General features: G+C 38.4%; 1 protein-coding gene across 1 annotated transcript in view; it reads right to left on the bottom strand.

The window, feature by feature from the left end:
- Window positions 1-3017: 3017 nt before the first annotated feature.
- Window positions 3018-21061, bottom strand: part of PTGFR (prostaglandin F receptor) — a 45170-nt gene continuing 27126 nt past the window's right edge. The window contains exon 3 of the mRNA XM_035018223.1: window positions 3018-6920. Coding sequence (XP_034874114.1) covers window positions 6618-6920 — 303 coding nt within the window. The 3' untranslated portion in view covers window positions 3018-6617. The remainder of the gene's footprint in view (window positions 6921-21061) is intronic.

A 21061-nucleotide genomic window follows, 5' to 3' on the forward strand; every position in this document is an offset into this window, starting at 1 on the left:
AGATAAAAAACAAAACTCTAACTGTAGAAAATGACAGAGGCAGATATATTTATAATCTTTGAGGACAGAAAGTTTTTCTAAATAAGAAACAAAATAAAGAACCCATGAAAGTTTAGCTCTGCCTAAGTAAAAATGTAGAACTCATCTAGTATGCTGAAAGATGCCTTCAGCACAGAAGAAAATGGCAGCCTTGGAAGAAAAGTATTTGCTAACATTCATAAAAAATAAAGTCTAGTATGGACTGAATTGTGTCCCCCCTCAAAATTCATGTGTTTAAGCCCTATGCTCAGTGTGATGGTATTTGAAGATGGGGCCTTTAGGAAGTAACTAGGTTTAATGATATCATGAGGGCTGGGATCTTCATGATGGGATTTGTGCCTTTGGGACAAGGGTTCTCTCTCTTTCTCTCTCTCTCTCTTTCTCAGTCTCTCCTTTCCCTTCTATCTTCTCTCCCTCCCCTACACTCCCATCCCCTATCTCTCTCTCCACCATGTGAGGAAACAGCAAGAAGATGGCTACAAAGAGAGCTTTCACCAGGTGTCTAATTGGCTGGCACCTTGATCTTGGACTTCTGAACCTCTGGAACTTTGAGGCATCAATTCCTCTTGTTTAAGCACCCACTCCATGGTATTTTGTGATAGCAGCTCAAGCTGACTAAGACAATATCCTTAATATACACAGTCTTCCTGAAAGTCAGTAAGAAAAAAATTAACATTAAAAATAGATAAAGGTCAGGAACAGAAAATTTACAGAGGAAGTGGAAATGACTAATAAAGGTATGAAAAGATGCTAGGCTTCATTAGCAATGGGAAATATAAGTAACATAACAAAGCTAATATTAAATATGATTTATTTTTGCCAATCACATGGGTGACAATAAAAAGATTGCTGAAATAAACAGTAGGTGGTGTCAGGAATAGGGCCTTTTCTTAGGAAGAGAAGGAGAGTACACACGTTACAATGGGGCGGTTTCTATGGATATTGAAAATGTGCGTGCCCTTAACCCAGCAACCCCACAGAACACAAGAAAGGATAAGGATGTGCATATTGAAATAGTGTAATTGGAAAGAGGGAAATGACTGAAAACAAAAACAGCTCTCCTTCAATAGGAAAATTGTTATTTATAGTACACTTCTCTTATGTAAGAGTATTAAGTTGTTAAAAAGAATACTCTGCATGTACCAACATGGGTTATTGAAAAACCAAAGTTTTACAACACAACAGTATGTCTAGTAGAATCTCATTTTTTTAAAACTAAAATTATTTAGATGTATAGTAGTACAGGATTGCCTCATTGAACATGGGAAAATTAGCACTACAACAGAAGGCATTTTGTTAATTTGAGGTTTTACCAATCAAATATTAAAAAAGAACTCACATGTTATTAAATACAAAACTCTAAGAGTTTATATGCTTGTGTAAGTGAAAATGTAAAGCACACTTTAAATCTAAAATACAGTTCCTCTAGATTTCAGTAATTCTGCCTCTACTTTGGTATGAATAAGGATGTATATAAAATGGTATTTTCAGGGCACCTGGGTGGCACAGTCGGTTAAGCATCCAACTCTTAGTTTCGGCTCAGGTCATGATCTCAGAGTTGTGAGATTGAGTGCCCCCATGTCGGGCTCGGTGCCGGGCTCTGCTTGGGATTCCCTCCCTTTGCCCCTCCCCCTGCTCTTGTGTGCGCATGCTCTCTCGCTCTCTCTCTCAAATTAAAAAACAAACAAAATAAAAAAACAAGTGTTTTCACTTCTCATTCTATATTGACTTTTTAACTTCTAAAATTCCTATTAATTGCAAACAGCGTATGTGGCATTCATTCTGCCTTATCTTTATATTTTACAAGCTACTTAGAAGAATGAATCCTATATGCTTTCATTCCATGACTTTCTTAAATTAAAAAAAAACTTTAAAATAAACAGTTCTAGTTTGAATTATATTAGAAGGGCAAAATGAAAATATTTGACCGAATATGTAAATCATTTGTGCTGTCCACCAATTATTTTCAGTTCGCCTCCAAGGCATATCATAGTATTGCACTAACCTGCTTCCTTGAAGGAGGTAGGCCATCACCTGCTTTGGCCAGAGATGTGTGAGCAAAATACGTCTTACCTCTAGGTGGAAGCTCTAGGAGCCAGTTCATGATTTACCATGCTTTTTTCCCTGCAGCACGGCAAACAGCAACCTAGAAGACTGTGGCTGCTTTGTCACCTAAGGTCTCTGAGTGATTACAATGGGCAGAGCTCCCCTTCCGAGTGGACAGGAGCCAGGAGTGAGATATAAACCTTTGAAGGTTCATGGCACGAAGACTTGGGCGGCGGTTTGTTATCACAGACATTTCTCTGCTATCCTGACACATCTAGGCCAGTGTGTTTTGGAAATTATCAGATTCCCATCAAAATTTATGACCTGCCCAGGTGAACCCCAACAACAACAACAACAACAACAACAACAACAACAAAGGAGGCAGGAAACAGATACCAAAGGTAATAAAAGAAAACAAGTTGAAATTCTTCTAACCAGTAGCAGAGCTTGCAAACCCAGGCCTCGGGTATTTAAAAGCCGTGTTCCATTCTACCTCGGACACTGAGGGGTCTTCCAGCTGGGAGCGAAGGGGTTTGTTTTTGAAGCTGTTTTATTTATTTATTTATTTTTATTTTTTTTTGGAGAGAGGACAGGGGGGCTGGGGATTCAGTTGTCCTCGTTGTTTGCATGGGCAGGGGGCTCTGTTGGTGCCAGCATCAGAAGAGGGGTTCAAGCAGCGAGAGAGTTAGGGTAGGGAGAGGGCTGACTAGATGAAGATTCTCTTTGAGAATGGGGGTCTGTCGAAGAGGGGACTCCCATGAGCAAAAGGATGATCACCTCGGAGGAGGAGGGCTCAGGCGGCGGGAGGGTTTGGACTGGGAGTTTGAACTGCTCGTTGGAACAGGCGGCGTTCTTCCCACCAAATAGATAAAAATGGAAGTTTAGGTTCAAGAGTTCCAAGCTTTATATGACCTTCCGAGAAATAGCCACTCTTGATAAACACTAGTCCAAGTTTATTGTAAATCATCTGTTTGAAGTTTTATACTAATCAAAACACTAAAATTACATGAGTTGCACACTGATACAAGTCACAAAATATACATATCACTGTTTAATCTCATACAGTCCAGCAAGTATGAAGAACACAAAATATATTCACATAACACATTGTATCTACTGTTAAAATACCTCAGTAACAAGTTGAAGTCCAACATTATTTACCACGTGGTAAAATATTTGACACCCAGATGAAGAAGTAAGAAAATGTGCATTCTCACCTTTCATATTCTGACCTTCGTTTATTAATTTGGAGCAATGATGGTGACACAGGCAAAGCTAACAGCAAGTTTCACAAAAAGTTCATCCAGGTGTTTAGCAAGTGCTCTTATCTGGGATGTAAATTCAGATTAGACACAAAACTAAAGTGGGTTTTTCTTTTAAAGACTGAAAATGAGCAAACAAGACCATTTATTGCATAAGACAGATACATCTGTGTCCGTGCGTGTGTGTGTGTGTATGAGTTGACTTTTAGGTATTTTGCACTTCAGCAATACAAATAATTAAAAGGAACTTTCAACCTTTAGGAAAAAATGTAGAATATTTCTACACTTAGTTAAATCCTCAGTAAAAAGTGTGATACATTGGGATGCACTTATAACTAATTATGAGTCAGCATTATCTTTGTATTCATAATCATAAAAACCCATATGCTATTGGCTTTTTTTGTCTGTTTTTAAATTCACTAACAGAAGAAAAAGCCTGGCATTTGCAAGTCATTTGCCCAGAATAATAAATTTTCCCAGAAGTAATATGATCAAATAGTAAGTGAAGTGGCTTTGATACTACTTTACCCAATGAGAAGGGCAATTCAGTTGCTCTGACAGTCTAATAATAAATTTTAAAACAGAGCTTAAAATTTCAAAATTGGTTAACCTGGTGAACACTATTTGTACTATTTGTTTCCAGTAATCGGAACAAGTGTATTTTCACTTTGAACATTTCTATGAAAGTGGTTGATGGATGCTACACTCTATTATTCAACACACAATAAGATGCTGAACTACACTGAAATATATATAATAACAGAAATAAAATTCTGAAGTCAGATATATGCATATTGTGTTCACTTTATTTCATTTTCCTTGGACAAAAGGCTTAACACAATGTAAATGCATATTCTTTTACTACTTTTTTTTTTTTTTCAATTTTTGGTGTCTACTTCTTGGGTTTAACCTCATTATAAACCAACTTAGTTGCCCTAAGCCTGTGCTCAGATAATAAAGAGAATCCTTCCAGGATATGCAGAGTGACTGCCCTGTCATTCCCTAACACCTTACACGCCCATGCATTCCCATGTATGGTAATGTCACAGTATCTCCTCACTGTAGATACATGTGGCCAGGGTGACATCATGGCAATAGAACAACCATGATGCCATTTACTTAGAAGCCTTGAGGAGAAGAGACCGGGAGCCCTGAACAAGAGTTTCTCTGCATGCATCTCCTGGGTCACAATACATGGAAATGTTTGCTACAGCATCCTATCCAGCAAGAGGAGGAAGGATGAAGCTGTGGTTCCTTGTGACTCAGCTCCCAGGACACCAACACTCTCTTAAGGAGCTGTGGGAAATAAATGTCTCCTCTAAAGCCATCTCAGTGTTCTAGGCTTAAGTGCTCTTGAAACACATGAGAACATTCCTGTAATGTAACAGCAATCACAAATTGCAATGGCTTTTTTTTTTTAAGTATATACACCGGATATTTAAATATACATATACACACATATATATATATCAAAATAACCAATATGTAATTGTCATTTTAAGTAAAAATGCACAAAAACTTTGCAAGTCCATGCCCATTTTGCATCAGAAAAACTCTTGTCTGTAAGTCAACTTGGCAAGTATTTTATGAGCAACTACTATGTATTCTATATATGAGAATAACCTAACTCTGTGTGATTCATCATTTACTGGTCTTAAATTAAGAATATCATGTGCCCCTGTGTGAGTGTGTGTGTGTGTGTGTGTATTTCCCCTCTTTAAATTCACTGCAAAAAAGTGGTTTCCTTTAAATCTTCAATGAGGTTATTTGCTTAATTTCTTTTCATTTGTTCATAAGAATTTACCAAAATTCACAAAAGTTGACAACTTCCAATGTATATTACCAGTCAAAAGCAAAAATTTGTGAATATAATCATTTAAGTCTAGCTGAGACACATAGATTTCCTGGAGAACGTGAAATCAGTCTCACAGAGAAGGTTAATTTTTTAAATGGACCACAAGTAATGAGAGCAATAATTCTTTTACAGAAATACATTTCCTTACTGTGAAGCAGAACTCCCTACCCTATGTTCTGCTAGCCCCAAGACATTTTCAATGATTACTAAAATTTGGGGGGTTGAATTACACAAAGAAGCAAAGAAGTCTGAAGTATTACTGGGAAATTTGAAGAGAGATCATTATCCCCTGATCTCTTGGTTACCCATAATAATGATCACCAAATGCCTGACTAATTGCCAATTTTCCCCTTGACATAGGTAACATAGGCTCTAGAAGATGCCATCTTACAGATTTAATGAACTAGCTTTCAACAGAAATTTTTGATATGCTGTCTGTGTGTGTAGAAAGCACAAACACTCTAGCTGCAGATAGTCTTTGAATATTATATATAGATTGTGTTTCTTTTGTTCTCTAATACAGAAATGGCAGTTCAAAGTAGAACTTCTTTGCCAACATGCTTTGTACCTATCCACGGGGTTTTAAGTTCTGTTTGTTTGCATTATCTGTGCCAGAGCTTTGTAGGAACTGCTATAAGGCAAATCACCCAGATATGTGCTGAGATAGAGCCTTTGTTTCTCAAAAAATTATTTACTGTGCACTAGAACTTTCAGAGGAAAAGGAGATTATGTGAAAACTGGGCAAATCTATGACTCACACAAAAAAACCTTCAAGCAACAATTTACCTTCACAATAATACATGCAAGCAGTCATATTTGTCAACATGACAAGGATAGGCTCGTTCTAAGGAGCCTCACGAGGTCAGGCAACCTGATGGCCACACCTGGTGTCATGGAGGTCACTACAAAAAGCCACCGTGGATCCCATGAGACATGAGCGTACATACATTGATTGAAGCTACATAATGAGGGGTATAACAGACCAGACCCCACAATGAGCATGCTCCACTTCATCAGCCTCGTTTATCAGGAACAGCTGCAGAACAATGACACCCAAACAGCTATTTCCCTGTGCAAGTCAATAGAAAGATGCTCTTTGACGAATAGGACATGCAAATGCTTTAGGCTTCAACAGAGTCACTCATTCCAAAAGTGTGAATAACACAAATAAGCCAAATTTTTTTTCATTTTGACTCCCATGGCATCATCGCATCATGTTTACCTCCAGTTGACAAAAACAAGTGAAAAGATGCAATTGTACAGTGAATTTAACAAATTTCAACAGCCGAATCTGACAAAAGTACCCCCAAACTAACTGCTGAGGCCTGAATTTTCCAGTTAGGCTTTCTATCTCTATCCAATTAACTGAAATATTGACAAAACTTGCCTGAAAGTTGCCCTAGATCTACACTGCCTTACTGTCCTATTAAACCAGGCGTTTGCTGATTTATTTTCTCTGCAACTGGGGACTCAGAAATAGCAGCAACCTTTAAGGAATTTTTAATGGAGCTAAGCTCCCACACATGCAAGCTGATGACATGCACTCCACAGCAGCGTCTGGCCAGTTTGTAGAGGTTCTTAAGGACCGCCTTCCGCAGCAGAATGTACACCCAGGGATCTAAGATTTGATTCCATGTTGCCATTCGGAGAGCGAAAAGTGTTGTTTCACAGGTCTCCAGAGAATGATCTCCATTTATTCCAATGTTGGCCATTGTCACCTGCAAAACAAGCAAAATAAAATCCATTGATACAGATATTTTCTCAGTCCTATAGTTGTTTAACTTAACTAGCTAAGCTGCAAGGTATCCATTTCACATTCCACAAAGTGATGTTATTTTGCAAAACATTGACAAAAAGAAATGAACAGTAGCAGGAACATTGACGTAGACATCTGGATCCTTTGAGTTCAAACTGACTTTAGAACTACAAAAATGATAACTTATATGGCAAGTCAAATGTGCACAAATAGAACGACCCAAGAGAGGACAAACACTGATATAAGTACTGACTTTTTCTTACTTTTGGGAATAGTGAAGTTCAAAGCCAACACACATGTGTATATTTCCATGAAAAAAAACCTGAAGTTTATTTATGTAAATAAATTAAAGTACAGATAAACTATAGATAAGAGGTTTTTAGAATGAATTCAGAGCATCTGATATGGGTAGATGGTGACATAAAATATCCATTCATTTGGGCCATGTAATACAATTATACCCATTGTTAAGGTCACCACAATTAATAAATCTGCCAGGCTACTTTACTCATAGATAACAGTTTTATTCTGCAAGTTATTCTATACAGCCTCTACCGCAAGTCTATGTGTATCTGTGGGCCACTTCAGGACTCCAGTGGCTGTTCACATTTAAAAGCAAAGGTAATTTTAAAAATTATGTTTTTGTTCCTCTGAGTAATCATAAAAGTAAATTAATCTAGATCTCACTCATATGTGTAATCTATAACAAACAAACAACAACAACAAGCTAAACTCACAGATACAGAGAACAGATTGGTGCTTGCCACAGGTGAGGGAATTTTGTGGTGACATTACTAGACTTATTGTGGTGATCATTTTGCAATATACACAAATATCAAATCATTATGTTGTACACCTGAAAGTAATATGATGTTATAGGTCAGTTTTATCTCATAAATCAATCTAGCAGTGAGTAGCTTTTGAGTGTTTACTATATCCAGGTATTGTGCTAGATATGAGTGATGCAGAGGTGAATATTTAGAGAAATCCCATCTAACATATGATATATGTTGCTTATTTATCTGGTTTTTATTTCTGTCTCTCATATTAAAATAGAATCTTCTTGAAAACCTATATTTTTCTCTGGTTCTCTGTTGTATCCCCAGCACCTGGTATACAGTAGGGCAGTTAATATTTGTTGGGGAATGAATTAAATGAATGAAGTCCCTATGAGGAGAGCCCAACAAGAACACAAATAGTTAAATGTTGTAGCATAACACAGGCACGTAAAAGATGCCATAGGCAGGGCTATTTACTGACCCATGATCTCAGGTGCGGTTATGGAAAATTTTAAGTTTTTGCAATTTTTCTAGTGTATCAAAACTTCAATTATTCAGACTTGACTAATTTTGAATTTATAGTGATTCTGCTGTAGTTTGTCTGAATTTTCCTTGGCACTATTTTTTAAGGAAATTTAAATAAATACATAATCAAAACTATTTCTGGTGGTATGTCCAACTTCTTAGACACCAAACCATTTTCTAGAATTTTATCAACAAATATTTGCACATGAACAATGTCTCTAATAATTATACACGGTTCTCATCTAGTCACTGAAGTGGATGTTTTCACACGTAGTTCCCTTATTCTAAGAAGCAGACTATTCCTTTTCTCCTTTCTGTCAACACAGAATACTAGTTCAGAGACAGTGACTTTGGGGAATGACAGGGTACACAGAAGTACAATCCACTGATCTGCAAGTTACTGTCCCTTATAATATTATCATCCAAACACTGATCTTTGGGTCTGACACTTAAATAACCACAAAGATAGGGACTAGTTGTGAATATGAAGTTACAATCCAGCCTTATTGGATGGCGAAAAGTCCCATCGGAAGCTTTGCCAAGGGACTGTTCCATTCCATCTCCATGTTTGAGAAGTTGAACTTCTGTGTTATTTAGATGACTGGTGACTAAAGAACTAGGTACAAATGATGGATTTTTAAATACCACAGCACCTATGAGTATTTGCAAATGAGAAATTTCTTTTTTTTTTTTTAGGATTTTATTTATTCATTTGAGAGAGAGAGCATGAGCGGGGGGTCGGGGGGAGGCAGAGGCAGAAGAAGCAGACTCCCCGCTGATCAGGGAGCCCGACGCGGGGCTCGATCCCAGGGCTGTGAGATCATGACCTGAGCAAAAGGCAGACGCTTCACCAACTGAGCCACCCAGGCGCCCTGAGAAATTTCTTTTTAATTGAATTGCAATGGCAGTTTTGGAAAAGGAACCTTACGTAAATTACTGAATCCATCTCAACTAAACAGGTGACTTTTAGAATTAAATATATTTGTGGTGATTTAACCATATAGCATTCATGAAATAGAATACTTTATCTCTGCAATAGTGACTGCAAGAAACTTCTGGGGAAAAAATTACTCTTACGCAAATCCAGAAATATAGGTTTAAAAAAAACTGTAAAAAATTGAAATATAGAGGCTCTAAGAGGATACTTCTTTACAACTACGATTTTTTTCCATACTTAAATTGTATAAATGTCTACTCCATTAAATATAAAAGGTAACAATATTTCAGTCATTTCCCATTTACTGACTACTCATTAAGAATTTTTTTTTTTAAACAAGGAGGGGTTTTCTTGGGGTTTTTTTTTGTTTGTTTGTTTGTTTTTTAAGATTTTATTTATCTGCGAGAGAGAGAATGAGAGACAGAGAGCGTGAGAGGGAGGAAAGTCAGAGGGAGAAGCAGACTCCCTGCTGAGCAGGGAGCCTGATGCGGGACTCGATCCCGGGACTCCAGGATCATGACCTGAGCCGAAGGCAGTCGCTTAACCAACTGAGCCACCCAGGCACCCCAAGAATTTTTAAAATAGTATTTTGAGCATGGTAGATGATTTAGAGATAAGTAAGACAAAAATACTACAATGGGGGGAGGACAAGAGCATATGGTATTTCTTATACCCCAGCATAGAATAGCTGCATAATGTTGCCCATCCCCAAAGTATAGATCAGTGCTGCAAAATACAAACACTTGTACTTAGCAACTTTTTATTTTCTACTGGATGTATGTATTGATAGAAGATAAACCAATGACCCAGTTGACAGCACATTCCCGCCTCTGCTGAAAGACTCTCAAAGTTGCAAAGAAATGAGAAAACAGGGCATGCTGTATAGATACGGCCCCCTTTGGAATGGGACAATCCCAACCATCATACTGTATGTGCATATTTGCTCCTTCAGACCAGCTGAAGAAATGATGTATAAAATGAATAATGGGAAAAATTTTAAACTAAACAGTACATAGAGAAGAAAAAATATATACCTGAAAAATCAAAAAGTTCATCAAAATCAAGAAAGTTCATTTGTAGAATCCATGCATTTTCATTTGCTATTCCAGTCTCTTCTCCCAGGCCTGCTTTTTTTTTTTTTTTTTTTTTTGAGTCTGTTTGGTGGAAAGATTTATGTCAGAATTCCTAGGAATAATTGTCCATATGGTCCTCAGCTATTAGTACTTACAAAATAATGTTTTAACTTCTTTTTCTGACACTTTTTAAGGGAATAAAATATAGTCATTTATCCCAGAATACCAAATATAACAAAATGTAAAATAAATAAAATGTATATATGTTATGTCATATGTGATCCCTTCTTTAAGAAAACCTCCACAAAATGTAAAATAAGTACAATCAAAAGATATACACTACAGACCAAATAGAGAATGTACTAAGTTACAATAAAAATAAATTATTCCTAACTGAATGAAAACAAACTATACAGTTAAGAGAACATCCTTATGACAAATGGCAGACCCCTCATAGAAACTGACCACTATGAAAACACAGGCCAGCACGAGTCCAGAAGAACTGGTCATTCTGGCAGTTATGGGATCCTGTATCATGGGAAAGGTAGAAAGTCTCCTGTAAACCAGAATGTGCCACGGAGGAGTGAGAGACATAGCCATGAATACTAACAACAGAAACTAGAGCTGAGTATTTCCCTGTGCTAGGAAGCCTCTTTTTTATATATAGGTCAAATAATCTTCCTAACAACCCTGTGACATTTGCATTATCTGCATCTTACCGATAAGGAAAGTATGGTTCAGCAAGATAAGGGACCACTCCATGGGAAGCATCAGAGCCTGTCCAGGGCCTGTCCTTCTAATGACTCCACTAGACAGCCTACGGCCCCACAGTGTACTTGCTCAATCTTCTTACCAAACGTCACCCAGAGAGAGAGTAGAGAAAGCCTTCTGAGGAGTGGGAGACACTATGGGAAGCACTTGCCTGAAGGAACAGAGACCTCACAGCAAGCACACCTAGGGAAGGACACTGTTAGAATCGGTTTCAGCATCAAGAAAAGGGCATTTCCTGGCCCTATTCCTGCCACTTCTCCTGCTAACATCCCCACCCACCCTGAGGCTGTGTTGGGGAGGAAGGAGAAAACAGTGCAGAATTGAGGCCCTGTTCCCATCGTAAAAATGCCTGAAGAAGCCTTTCTCTTTCTCTCTTCAGATTAACACAGATACACACACCTTGCCCCTAAAATAGGCCAAAGATGACAAGACAGGGGCAACTAAACAAGATTTAGGATTGATGTCTCCTAGTCAGAGGGATCCAGGGAATTCTGTTCAAATTTCTTAGCGCAAAGCTAGAGATGATATAGAGTAAAAAATTATGTGTTCATGTGATCACTACCACCAAGGTACAAGTTCATACTTCAGAAAGTAAAGCAGGAATGTAACTGAACAGATTCTAAGAACAAAGGGAGACAGAATATGCTTCACTTATAAACACACAGAACTCTATATCACCTCACATGAGAAGACAGAATCACAAAATCTTAGAGAAAGCAAGAAAGTTTCCTTCATCCAGTCCCATCCTCTTTATAAAGCAGAAATTCCTTGTAGATGTCTTTAAGTATCTGGTGGAAAAGACTCAGCATGACTCATGGGAGAATCCCTTCCATTTAAACTGTATGAGTTGTTGGGGCACCTGGAGTGCTTAACTGATGGGTGCAACCTGCATAATGGATGGGTGCTTAACTGGATGGGTGCTTAACTGATGGGTGCATCAGTTAAGCACCCATCTTTTGATTTCGGCTCCGGTCAGGATCTCAGGGTCATGATCTCAGGGTCATGAGATCGAGCCCGAGCATGGAGCCTGCTTAAGATTCTTTCTCCCCCTCTCCTCTGCCCCCCCATCCATGCTTGTGCACACTCTCTCTAAAAATAATTTAAAAAATAAACTGTGAGGGCGCCTGGGTGGCTCAGTTGGTTAAGCGACTGCCTTCGGCTCAGGTCATGATCCTGGAGTCCCGGGATCGAGTCCCGCATCGGGCTCCCTGCTCGGCGGGGAGTCTGCTTCTCCCTCTCCCCCTCCCCCCTCTTGTGCTCTTTCTCTCTCTCACTCTCTCTCTCAAATAAATAAATAAAATCTTAAAATAAATAAATAAATAAATAAATAAATAAATAAATAAATAAACAAACTGTGAGTTGTAGAACATTCTCTATCACCATGAGTTGAAATTTACATATTCTAGTTTTTGTCTCCAGAGCATCATGGAATAAATGCTGTCACCTTTTCACATACGTTAATAACATTAACTTCTATTTCTCCATTTCTTCTACTGCTCCTCATACAACATGGCTTGCAAATGCCTGGCTGTCCCCCTCTTATACACTAGTTTCTTGATCTTCCTTTAAAAAAAAATGCACTGGGCGCCTGGGTGCCTCAGTCGTTAAGCGTCTGCCTTCGGCTCAGGTCATGATCCCAGGGTCCTAGGATCGAGTCCCACATCGGACTCCCTGCTCAGTTGGAAGCCTGCTTCTCCCTCTCCCACTCCCCCTGCTTGTGTTCCCTCTCTTGCTGTCTCTCTCTCTGTGTGTCAAATAAATAAATAAAATCTTTAAAAATAAATAAATAAATAAAATAAAAAATTAAAAAATGCACTGGTCAGAAATAAAATTTACGCTCTCTATATAGTTAAACAAGGACAGAGCTCAGTGAAACAATCATTGCTTAAAATCCAGACAAACTACTCCTATCTGTGCCTCCAGGATTATCTCAGCTAGTTTCTCCTTTGAATAGGTCCTAGCTCCCAGTGCATTACAGGATATAAGCTTCTTACTTATTAGATGTACTCCGAGTGAATATGTGGAACAAGACAACCCTCATATTTCCCTGCTTATTTCCAAATTATTCAGACTTATATGTATGGGTGTATAAATATTTAGACATAAATATGCACAGTTACAGTCCCGTACCTGTGACTCTGTCTTAATGGATTTGCTTTGCAGTATAAATATTGAATTCTGGAGCCTCAGATATCAAACCCAGGGCAGGAGCCCTGTACATGCTCTTTGATCCACTCACATGATGTCTCTCAAACCCTCTCAAGTTTGCTGTTTTATCACTTAAAAACCAGACCATTCTATTATGGGCTCCTAACTGGTCCTCCAGACACAATTTACTTATTCACTTATTTCAATTTGTTCATTGTATTTGTCAAATATTTCATAAATGGCACAACACATCATTTTCTTGTCCTTCCCTCACCAGGAAGGACATGTCTAAATCCTCCGCCCTTCCCAATCCCAACTTCTCCAAGAAGCCTTCCCTGATCTCTCTATATCTCATAAACTCCTTCTACACTCCCCTTACACTTGCCACCATTCCATTGGCATTGATAGACACCAGATCAGTACCATGTGTAAAATGTATTATAATGAGAAAATGTCTGCATAATAGTCCTTCGATTATATTGTGCCTTATGTCTTTAACTTCTTCAAATCTTTCTCCTCTACTTTTGACAGGATAATTGGGAAAAGACTCCCACAGTTGAGATGAGAAAGACAAGAAGAAACAGGTAGTTTCAAGTGCAGAATTTTGGAGGATTAAGCAGAAAGCAGGCTAGGCAGCCTCAGATTCAAGAAGTCAAGGATTTACAGTGAAAAACAAGAGAAGTAAATGAAAGCTTACGTGGACTCGTGTTTCAAAGACTGCCTCCGACTCTGAGACCATTCATCTCTAGCCTATCCGAGTGCCTATGTACTTAAGATTAAAGGAACCTGCTACAATTAAAGTTAGTTTAAAATTTTTAATTTTTTTAAGGTGATAAATCATTTATTTTATTGTTTAGGGAAGGGTCCCTAATCTCTGGTCAAAACTGAGAATCATTGTGGAGGGTAAAGAGCAGAGGCGCAGATGCAGAGATTCCTACCTGGCCAGATCCCAAAAGGGTTTTGAGGACCTAGAAAGGGCAAGGGGGGTGGGGATATATTCAAAATGCTACAACAGAGAGTTCTCTGTCTTAGAGGTCCTAATCTGGGCTAAAGGGCTTCTGCCATCCCTGCACCTCCTGCATAAAATAAGTTGTTAGACTCAACAGCTAACACTGATTAGTCAGTGAGATTGATTTAACTCTAGAAAAGCTCTGGCCTGCCATTGACTGTTCCTCTCTGTGTGACTGCTCCAGCCACAGGGGAGAGTCAGGAAGACCAGACCAGTCCACTAGGGTGACTTAGGCCCCGTAGGAACGATGGAATTCCTTTGCCCTAACATGTCTTCAAGAAAGGAAAGAAAGGGAAGGGAAAAGTCCTGTTGGCAATTTATATACTTTAACTATTTCATCCTCACAAAATTCCCAGGGATAGTTACTATTTTTCTGATACTGCAGGTAAGAAAACAAAATCACAGAGACATTAACTTGCCCAAGTTCCCACTGCTGGTAAGTGGCAGAGGCAGGATTTAAACCCATCTACCTGGCTTCAAAGCTTCTGATCTTTTACTAAACCATTCCCAGTAGTGAGACCAATAATTGTATATTTATGAACAAGATGATAAACCGAAAATAATAACAAACATTTATGAGTACTTACTATGTTCCAGACGCTGTTTTATTTATTTTTTAGAGATTTTATTTATTTATTTGACAGACAGAGAGAGCACAAACAGGGGGAAAGGGAGAGGGAGAAACAGATTCCCTGCTGAGCAGGGAGTCCCATGCAGGGCTCAATCCCAGGACCCCGCGATCATGACCTGAGCCAAAGGCAAACGCTTAACCAACTAAGCCATCCAGGTGCCCCCAGACACTGTTTTAATATTTTACAACTATTATCATATTTAATCCTGTTAACAACTCTTTGAGGAAAGCAGTATTATCCCTACGTCAAGATGAAAGAGCTGAAGCATGAAGAAAGAAGTTAAGTAATTTGCCCAAGGTCGTAGAACTAAAAAGTGATGGGGTCAGGATTTGAAGAGCTGGAGCTGGTGAGTGAGGATGCGTGTATTTGTCTCCTTGGCATTAGTAGGTCTCATTTTTAACTCACTAGGTTTTTATTTCTTTCTGCCCATATCTGGTGTTCTTTCTAGCTGATTCTAGCACTTTTTCACCCAGTATTTCTATTAATGCACTTTCACTAGTGTCTTTTGTTAAAATCAGGAATGTATGCTATTAAATACGTTGCTCCAAATCTCTCGTGCCCAGAACAACAGATGTAAGTGACAGGTAGGTCAGTTGGGTCCAGTACCACTCAGCTGAGGTGTCCTCCAGAAGCATGATTGTCAAAAAGACGCAAGGGCAAAGGAAACCTATCTGTCCTGGAAGGGAAGGATTTTTTTAATTTACTAATAGATATAAAGTGATGCAGACAATAAGACAAAACTCAGCATCCTTTTTTTTTCTTCATATCTACTCCACAATGAACAGCATAATTTTCATTTTAGTATCCTCTTTCATCATTTGACTGGTCTTCAGATGTCCTTTGGGATCCCGTTTATTTATTTATTTTTTAATCCACACTTGTAATTGTTACCCTTATTCTACCATTTCTGTTCTTTGACACTGATGAAAATAAAAAATCAATAGGCAAATTTTTTAGATCTTACAAGAAAAACATGTGTATGAGAATATATGTGTTTGTTTTTATGTTCTGCCTTGTTATAAAAGTCGTCTGAGGCATTTTACTTTGATAATTTTTTTTAAAAGATTTTATTTATTTATTTGACAGAGAGAGACAGCGAGAGAGGGAACACAAGCAGGGGGAGTGGGAGAGGGAGAAGTAGGCTTCCCGCGGAGCAGGGAGCCCGATGCGGGGCTCGATCCCAGGACCCTGGGATCATGACCTGAGCCGAAGGCAGACGCTTAACGACTGAGCCACCCAGGCGCCCCTGAGGCATTTTACTTTGAACTATGCTTTTAACAGCACTGTAAACTCTGGTTCTTTCTAGCTGTAATTATCTACCTCAAACCCATAGTTAAGCTAACAAACATGATTATGCTTTAAACATTGGCAATGATAGACACAGAAGACATTTTCATCCTAATCAAGAACTTTTTAACTAACATGTCATATCTAAAGTAATTATTAGCAACTCATCTGTGAGTTAGAACAGACCTAGTCGGAAATTAGTCATATTATGGGAGCCACCTGTTTCAGAAACAAAAGACTACTTTGACTATTGGCAACACTGTTTCAACAGCAAAAGCAGACTGTAGAGAAAGGTGTTTCAGTAAACATCTGCTCTGAAACATATTATGTTTTTCCAAAGAGAAATTTCCAACTGGCAAAATTCCTTTATTATTACAGAAGTTCAGAATTTCTGAAGCATTCTCTAAGTTCTAGGACAATAATTCATTAGTTAATGGGAATTTTTAATGAAATGAGTGTCCCTTTAAAAATAAAAAGATAAGCATGATCTATCTTTCAACTGTCTCAGCAGCAGATTCCACAGCTCCATCAACGCCATCAAGAAAAAGACTTTGTCTGTCTTGTGGACTCCTTTATGCTCAGTGCCACACTCCATACTTGGTACATAACAGGTACTCAATAAATACCAACTGAAGAAATAAATGAATAAGAAGAAATTTTAGGGTCCATGGAGGCCACAAACCATGACTATCATTTTATACTGTGCTGGGCTAATAGTTGGTGCCTCACTATTAATTGGCATACAACCTTCTCTATAATGCACAAAACTATCCCAATTTACTTCCATGGCCACATGGCCATCATAAATGAATAGCTTTCATCAAGTTTATGATACCATTATGTTCAACATCCAATAGAAGACAGATTTAATGGGTTGTGGGATCTTAAACAGGGTAAGGAGGGGATCTTTTTAAATTCATTTTATTTTACTTATTTACTTACTTATTTTTGGTAAGAGACTAAGTTATTTAAAGTGGTAAACGTGGGCCTTGAAAGTTTAGTGTAACCATGTCACTGATGTATCTTTCTGGTATGATTTTAGGGATGCAATTATGATGGCATTTTTGCATTCCATTAATCGTTACTTCCCTCAGGCTTCAAAAAGTTAATCATGTACTGCTGTAATCAATGTAATAATAATCATGTAATCAGCAATACTAATAATTTTTTAAAAATAATAAATTGTACTAAATTCTTTTGTTAGTTACAGTTAAGACTGAGACCACCAATCACTGTCTAAAAATCAATTTTATTAAAATATGAAAACTTACTACCTTATGCCATCTAAATTTCTAAATAAAGATTCCCACAGCTTTTTTTAGAAAATCACAAAAATCCAACTTTTAAATAAAAAGAAAATTTTTACAATGCAGAATATATAGTTATTAAGTAGAGCTGATGTTCTTTCTGAAAAAAATTACTAATTGCCAGATTTCTTTTACCTAAGAATTCACAGTTGCTAATATGAATTGTATCTGCTGAAGTCTAGGGCTTATAGTAAAGCCTAAGAAAACTTTTGAGAATGTGTCAAAGAGGTCTACTAGAAAGGATACATCAGCCATAGTATCATTTACCCTTAACAAGGGGTTCACGGTCCTGCAATATCTGGCTTTCATGAAGCAGACTGAGTCCTCTAACTATTTTATGGATAAGTCGTGGTTATTTTCTACAATGAACACAAGTTCATTCCATCCCTTTTAATGAGTTACTGTAACCCACCCATGAAATGTCCTCTGATTCACTACTAACCCCATACTTTTGCTTCACTGAAGGCACCTTATTCCCATTGCTCTCACAGATCACGATGTTGGTCAGGAGTACTTCCTTGTCATGCTCCTGAGTGAGATATTGCTCACTGCCTCACTCGTAGCTTGCTAAACAGTATGTGGTCATCCCGTTCTTTTCCTTTGTCCAATCTTGAGGACCTCTATTATAAAAAGCCAGTGGCCTGGCTTCATTCCAATAAAATCACTGGTGTTTTTGTCCTGCATCTTGATGTTCAGGAAGATCTGTAGGTGAAACTGTTTGGAACCCTGGATATCTGGAGCAAACGGGGTGTTAGGGCTATATAAGTTATACGTGTCAACCGACACCACACATGTCAATCATTCCTGCTGACAAATGACACCAAATAAAGCAAAAGGCAAAAGCACCAGCACATGCCTAGTGGGCTTCACTCATCTCCTGTCAGACTATCTCTAGAAATGAGTCATGCCTATAGAGGACATTCAGGAATGCTCCTGCCTCCTGGGATCTCAGTATGGTGTTGAATTTGATGCCACGTTAACCCTGTACTTCAGCAGCCTCTCAGAAAAAAGTATCGGTTGTCTTCAATTTTTTGTCACTGAGTAAGATATCACTTTGAAATAAAGGTCTAGCAATAATTTTTTAGTTCCAATGAGTAAATTAAATTGTGTATAGTTCTTGTTAGTTCTTGCAGTACAGAGCAGGACCTGGGTGGGGTTTTTTTATTCATTTATTTTTGTTTTTTAAAGGCGTATTGTCCATCTGATATAAACAAGTCTTAGTAAGGGGGCACCTGGGTGGCTCAGTCGGTCAAGCGTTGTACTCTTGATTGTGGCTCAGGTCATGATCTCAGGGTTGTGAGATCAAGCCCCACATTAGGTTCCGTGCTACCCACCCTAGGTTCCGTGCTACCCACCCCACCCCTCTCTCTCTCTATCCTTAAAAAAAAAAATAATAGTCTCAGTAACAAACCAATGTCAACTACATTTCTCCTTGGTATAATCATTATGTGAAAAATTATTATATAAGCATATTACCAATTCCAAAAGACTGCTCCCAATTTATAACTATTGAATTGGAAGAGTTTCTAAGATTTCAAAGCAACAAACAAAATTTTGTTATATGACTTTTAGTGTTGTGGTATAATAAAGAATTTGGCTGGCCATTGTCCCTGATTCCTGGGAGGGAACGTCTAAAGCATTGGAATTTCCTAAATGATGGGTGTGTCTTTATTACTCATGGTGGGCCCCTGAAATCATGGGTGTTTGTGCTAATGAGGTGATTCCTGGTAAACCCCTAGGTAATTTCAGGATGGGGGCAGGCCATGGTGGAAAGACCACTCATGTAATTACAGATGGTCCCTAACTTATGATGGTTCAACTTAGGATTTTTTCAACTTTATGATAATACAAACCTGTACACATTCAGCAGAAACCATACTTCAAATTTCGAATGTTAATCTTTTCCCAGGCCAGCCATATGCAGTATGTTCCTCTCTTGTGATGCTGGGCACCAAGTGGCAACAAGCCAAAGCTCCCAATCACCAAGGTAAACAAATGATACACTTATAACTACCCATACAACTGTTCTGCTTTTCACTTTCAGTACAGTATTCAATAAACTACATGAAATATTGAACACTTTATTATAAAACAGGCTATGTGTTAGATGATTCTACCCAAATGTAGGCTAATGTAAGTGTTCTGAACATGTTTAAGACAGGTTAGACCAAGCTATGATGGTCAGTAAGTTAGGTGTATAAAAAGCATCTTTGACTTACAATATTCTCAACTTACAATGGGTTTATCAGGACATAATCCCATCATGAAGTCAAGGAAAATCTGTGATGGGTTGGGGATTTGAGCCACAAGATGTCAGCCTGACCTCCTGGAGATTGACATGGTCAATGATTCCATCATTCCTGCCTAGGTAATGAAACCCAGTAAAAACTCTGGACATTCAAAGCTCAGGTGAGCTTTCCTGGTTGCTGCTACAGACTGATGTACTGGGAAGGTGAAAACATTCTGAAGACATGGAAGCCTGGTGTTGGGGAATCCTCCCAGATCTCACCCCATGGGTCTCTTATTTTGGCTAGCCTGATGGGTATCTTTTACAATAAAGCTATAATCATGAGTATAGTATTTTCCTGAGTTCTGTGAGTCATTCTAGAGAATTAATAAATCTGAAGAAGTAGTGGGAACTCTTGATTTTGTAGCCAGTTGGTCAGAAAAGCAAGGGGCCTGGGAATCTTCAGGCTTGCAGCTAGTGTCTGGAGTGAGGGCAGTCTTGAGGGAGACAGTGCCCCTAATCTGTGAAATCTGAAATAACTCCAGGCAGTTAGAATCGGAATTGCATTGCAGGTATCTTGTTACGACTTTGAGTATGTCAGAGTGACAAAGGTGAAGTAAGACTGGAAGTATTGCAATAGCCCTGGATTGCTCCAGTTTAGGCATCCTGATATTGATCTTGCATGTTGGGACTGGATACCATTTTCATACCATTAAGAAGATGTTGGGAGGATATACATGAACTTTTCAATTAAGCTGTGATGGTTATCCCAGGTATAACTAGTAGTAAAAAAATTCTCAGCATTTTGTTCAAAGAGCAGAATTTTGAATGGAGTTATAACACAGTCCCCCTCTGATTGACATTTAAGACAAATATTCTATTATAGAAAAGATTAAAGGTTGGAACTGGAAAGGACCTTAAAAATCATGTGGCCTAATTTGTTCATTTCACAGGGAAGAAAACAACCAAGGCCAAGGAGATCAGTGATTTGCTCAATAGCTATTTAACATCCAAGCTGGGACAAGAGAAGATCTGCAATATCTAAAATCATACTGTGATTCTCATGCTCTTTGTGGTAAGACACTGTTCAGGAACTAAGGCAGATAAATCCTAGTCAGATTGTCTTGCCACTGAGAGAGACAGAAAAAAATAGCATGCAGAGGGCACCTGGGTGGCTCAGTTGGTTAAGTGACTGCCTTCGGCTCAGGTCATGATCCTGGAGTCCCGGGATCGAGTCCCGCATCGGGCTCCCTGCTCAGCAGGGAGTCTGCTTCTCCCTCTCCCGCTCCCCCTTCTTGTGCTCTTTCTCTCTCTCACTCTCTCTCTCAAATAAATAAATAAAATCTTTAAAAAAAAATGGCATGCAGAATATAATCAAATGTCTTGTCTTCTATTGATCATTAAAGTA

Source organism: Mirounga leonina, unplaced genomic scaffold (assembly GCF_011800145.1).
Source record: "Mirounga leonina isolate KUSES-001 unplaced genomic scaffold, KU_Mleo_1.0 Mir_173, whole genome shotgun sequence".
In the NCBI taxonomy this organism is placed as follows: domain Eukaryota; kingdom Metazoa; phylum Chordata; class Mammalia; order Carnivora; family Phocidae; genus Mirounga; species Mirounga leonina.